Below are 4,906 nucleotides of genomic sequence, written 5' to 3'. Positions count from 1 at the left end.
TCTCCAGAGGTCTCGGTCTTTTGTCATTGCCTCTGTGAGGCCTAACGTTCAAAGGTCATGCTTCGCCACCTCATCCCATGTCTTCCTGGGTCTCCCTCTTTCATGGGTTCCTTCCACCGTTAAGGAGTGACATTTCTTCACACAGCTCTCCTCATCCATACATAGCACATGACCATACCAGCACAAACGTCTCTCTTGCACACCACATATGATGCTTCTTATGTCCAGCATTTCTCTCAGGGTACTTACACTGTGTCATGTGTGCACACTGACATTACACATCCAGCGGATCATACTAGCTTCATTTCTTTCGAGCCTACGCATGCCTTCAGCAGTCACAGCTCATGTTTCACTACTGCGTAGCATGGCAGTTCGCACACATGCATTATACAATCTAACTTTCACTCTGAGCGAGAGGCTCTTTGTCATCAGAAGAGGTAGGAGCTTTCTAAACTTTGCCCAGGCTATTCTTATTCTAGTGGCAATACTCTCTGAGCATCTACCCCTACAACAGACTTGGTCACTTAGGTAGCGGAAGCTATCAACTACTTCTAGTTTCTTCCCCTGGCATGTGATGGAATCAGTTTTCTGAGCATCTGCAGTGTTTATTGCCCCTGTGCATCTGTCGCACACAAAAGCTATTTTCCCGGTTAACCTTCCTTTCATGTTGCTGCACCTCTTATGGGTACATCTTATGGAGTTTCCACCTACACCTTTTCTACAGATCGAGCAGGGCCATCTACCTGAAGGGGTTTGTGATTTGTTCACCATCCTTCTTACTAGGACTTCGGTTTTTGCAACATTGACTCTAAGGCCCTTCGATTCTAAACCTTGCTTCCATACCTGAAATTTCTTCTCTAGTTCTGGTAGTGATTCCGCTATGAGAGAAAGGTAATCAGTATAGAGGGTAAGTCGGTTATATCAAGCCCCATTATCAACTGGTACTTATTTTAGCGACTCTGAAAGGATGAAAGGCAAAGTCAATCTCGGTGGGATTTGAACCTGGGGCATAAAGGTGGGCAAAATGCCATTAAGAATTTTACCTGGCATGGTAATGATTCTGCCAACTCACTACCCTGCTAATTAACTGAAATATCAACATGAAAGCTTTGCAGTAGTTATACTGCATAAATTAACATTAATTAAATAGCAAATTGATTGAGTAATGAACTCTTTAATGCTTATTAACATATTAATGCCAATAAATATTTGAAATTAAAGAAATTTATATTGAAAAAAATGTTTGACTGACCAGGACAAAATAATGTCATGGCTTTTAAATAAGCATATTCTGTATTGTTAACTTGAAGATTCTCCATTGTGTGAACATAACTCTGTAGTTTAATTATGTGTTCTGTGACCAATTTGGCTCGTTCACTGTTGTTTTTATCTGAAAAATTGTCAAAACCACAAATTAGAATGGATAAAAGTAGATAAGTGATTTTTCTGAAAGTAATAATGTTAATTTTTGTGCAATATGTCAAAAAGATAAATCAACCTCAGGGAAGTCCTTTTTTCTTTCAAGTTATTAACCCAAAACTAAATTAAGAACTACTATTATTAGAGGTCAGAATAGTCTTTGTTAAAAGAATGATGCGAATGAAGTGAAATGGCGTTTATTAAGAGCTTCATATGAAAACAAAAAAATGAATAAATAAAAATGCAGCTAAATGTGATGATTCACATGATTTAACCTATCTATCAAGCAATTCCCTCATCATTTAATTATATCCACAGAGGAACTAAGTATCTTTTGCAGATTGCAGTAACCCATAACAACAGATGATGGTTGTCATAGCAATAACAGCAGCAACAGTCCTATGGCAGTTTGTTCTTTTAAGGATATTTAACCAGTATCATTATACCCAGATATTAGATACATGACAAAACAAAAACAAAAAAGGAAACTTCATATTCAAGGCTAGAATCTTAGCATATGAATTTTAGTCTAAAATTTACCTCAGCAACATTTCATTCTGGCTTCATAACAAGTATCAAATTATTCTTTAGCCGATTACATATATCACTATGATTCTTCATATATCTTAGCATCTTAAGACTAGAAATATTTATTACCACTTCTTTTCACTTGAATTGGTTTGTTCTAACTTAGAACTAAAATTACTTGAGAGACTAACTATATTCCAAATATTTTTTACCATCATAAGTTTCTTTTTTTATCTCTTTTCATTATTGCTTTTCATCTCCTCACTTTTAACCTCTTAAAACAGGGGCATGGCACAATTTTCACAACATTTTTCTATTTCAGCAATGCTTGGCATTTTTTTTTGTTTGTTTTTAAATTTGTATATTGTTCCTCATTTGAATGCTTTCCTAATAACAATCAAACAACAGTAGATCAAGATAAGCAAAATATGATTTGCCCATGAGCAAAATGGTTCTGATTATCAGTTTTGAAATTAGCACACTAACAATAAAAACATTGTGGTGTGTGTGTGTGTATGGTACAGACATGGCTGTGTGGTAAGAAGCTTGCTTCCCAGCCACATGGTTCCAGCTTCAGTCCCACTGCGTGGTAACTTGGGCAAGTGTCTTCTACTATAGCCTCAGGTCAACCAAAGCCTTGTGGATTTGGTAGATGGAAACTGAAAGAAGCCTGTCGTATATATATATAAAAACATAAGTATATTTCTATGCACGTGTCTTTCTTTCAGTGTTTATCCCCCAACCCCATCACTATTTGGTAACTGGTGTTGGTGTGTTTATGTCCCCAAAACTTAGCAGTTTGGCAAATGATACTGATAGAATAAGGCTTAACAAGTAAGTCCTGGGGTTGATTTTTTTTTGATTAAAAACCTTTCAAGGTGGTGTTCCAGCATGGCAACTAAAATGACCGAAACAAGTAAAAGAATGAAAGAATATATATATATATATATATATATATATACTGTGTAATGAAAAAAAAAAGGGCATCATTAGATTACACTGACAGTTTCAGTTTCTATGCGTAACGTAAAAACCCATGTAATTTATGCACTTTTTCTCAAAAACAGAAATAAACTTAAGAGGGTGCATAAATTACATAAGTAGATCGTTTCCAGAATTTTTTAGAAATTTTTTTGTTTTTTGTTGAAAAATGATGTAGAAATGTAAACATTTGTGCCAGAAGTTGACTCATTTAATGTTAGAATACATTTTTACAGAAAAAATATAATGAAGTTGACTTTTATTTATGCTGGATGGTATAATGCTTACTTTTTCTGTATAAATTTACTAAAACCATGAAATGGTTAACTACTTTTTGAAGTTTGATGTTCATGCTGGTAATCAGTCAGGCCATATTTTACTGTATCTAATGCCGATGACCTAATTCGTCCTTGCACATGTAAACTCACTAAGTGAATATGATTTAGCGTTCCTACAGAAACCTTCGTTTACCTTTTACAATGTTTAATGTCATTTCACATTCATGTTAAATTATGCAGCAATCTTATGTTCTCTTCCTAGAACACATGTAATGTATGTATTACCAGTTCTTTTGATATAGTAGATTTTTGCTATTCTTGTTTATATCTCTTAAATTTCACACCTCTCTTGTTCAATAAACACTGAGTTAAACTTGCAAAGCTGTTTATTTTCTCCTTTCGATTTTTAATGTTTATTTTAGTGGGTTACCAAACTTTTGGTTTGGTCTCCTAGCTAAAATGGTAATGACAAATTTTTAAGTTTACTTGACATTTTATAAGTGTGAAAGGGATTAAAATTTTGATATTCCGTATCAAAAGTTCCGACAAGAAAGCAGAAAATCAGAGCTTGAGACAAGACACTTTCAACCAATAAGAATTCTGTTTATATAATCAGTTTGATCAGTCACTTTCCTCTGTTGGTTGAGTAAAGTGTCATCCAAGCTGATGTTTATTGGTAATTGAGCTTATTTTGCAACACTTGTGCATATTTATCAGCTTTGGTTTTTGTTGATAAGAAAACAACTGATATGAGAAGATATACAGAAGTATGCTAAAGATCGAGCATTATCTCTTGTGGGCAAGAAATGTAAAATAAAGTTTAGTATAAACAGCACAAACACTTCATAATTTAATAGCTTTCAATGTGATACCTGTTAAGCAGAAATTATTTTCAGTCAATGAAAATTTAATAAAATCTAATCATAAGTGAAATTATGCTAAATACAACTAAATTGAAAACCTTTTCCCTCAGCCATATCAGCAACTTTGAAAACTTTTGGGTGCAAATTTTACACAAGTAGAAGCTTTTTTTTAACAATTTTTATCCTGAAAATCACCTGCGCAAATTATACAGATGTGCAAATTACATGGGTTTTTATGGTAATAACAACAGATGACTGAAGAATACAAAGACATTGTCTATAGGTTAAAACTGAAGACATAACTTGATTATAATCCACTGGAAATCTAGCTATGAGACGTTTTGGCACAGCTGCCTATATTGCATAGTTAATTTGAAGCTGTTTTCCTAGGCATCAGACATTTTAATGTTTCTCTCAATTTCTGTCTCCCTCTCTGTGTATGAGAGTATGTTCCTCTTTATGCGTATTAAGAGGAGAAAGTCTTTATATCAATTGTGTTCAATAGATAAATTGTAATGTCTTTATCTCTCTCACTTCTGTGTGTGCATGCAAGCATATTTGCCTCTAGCACCAAAAAGTATTGCCACAAAAAAACAGGCTGAATATTCAGCCAGCTGTGTCAAATTATATCCTTTATGATTAATTGTTCAGAGGTCTCCACAGGCTCAATTCAAAGCGTCAGTGACTAAACAGCCACAGCTAATCATCATCATCGTTTAACGTCCGCTTTCCATGCTAGCATGGGTTGGACGATTTGACTGAGGACTGGCGAACCAGATGGCTGCACCAGGCTCCAATCCGACCTTGCAGAGTTTCTACAGCTGGATGCCCTTCCTA

General features: G+C 34.9%; 1 protein-coding gene across 9 annotated transcripts in view; it reads right to left on the bottom strand.

The window, feature by feature from the left end:
• LOC106869571 (orphan steroid hormone receptor 2) overlaps nucleotides 1-4,906 on the bottom strand; it is a 168,721-nt gene that overhangs the window by 8,712 nt on the left and 155,103 nt on the right. For all 9 annotated transcript variants that reach the window (XM_052966728.1, XM_052966745.1, XM_052966720.1 and 6 more), the window contains one exon: nucleotides 1,253-1,390. In XM_052966728.1, coding sequence (XP_052822688.1) covers nucleotides 1,253-1,390 — 138 coding nt within the window. The remainder of the gene's footprint in view (nucleotides 1-1,252; nucleotides 1,391-4,906) is intronic.

The sequence above is a fragment of the Octopus bimaculoides genome, chromosome 1 (assembly GCF_001194135.2).
Source record: "Octopus bimaculoides isolate UCB-OBI-ISO-001 chromosome 1, ASM119413v2, whole genome shotgun sequence".
Taxonomy (NCBI): domain Eukaryota; kingdom Metazoa; phylum Mollusca; class Cephalopoda; order Octopoda; family Octopodidae; genus Octopus; species Octopus bimaculoides.
This window is presented reverse-complemented; position numbering and strand designations above follow the sequence as displayed.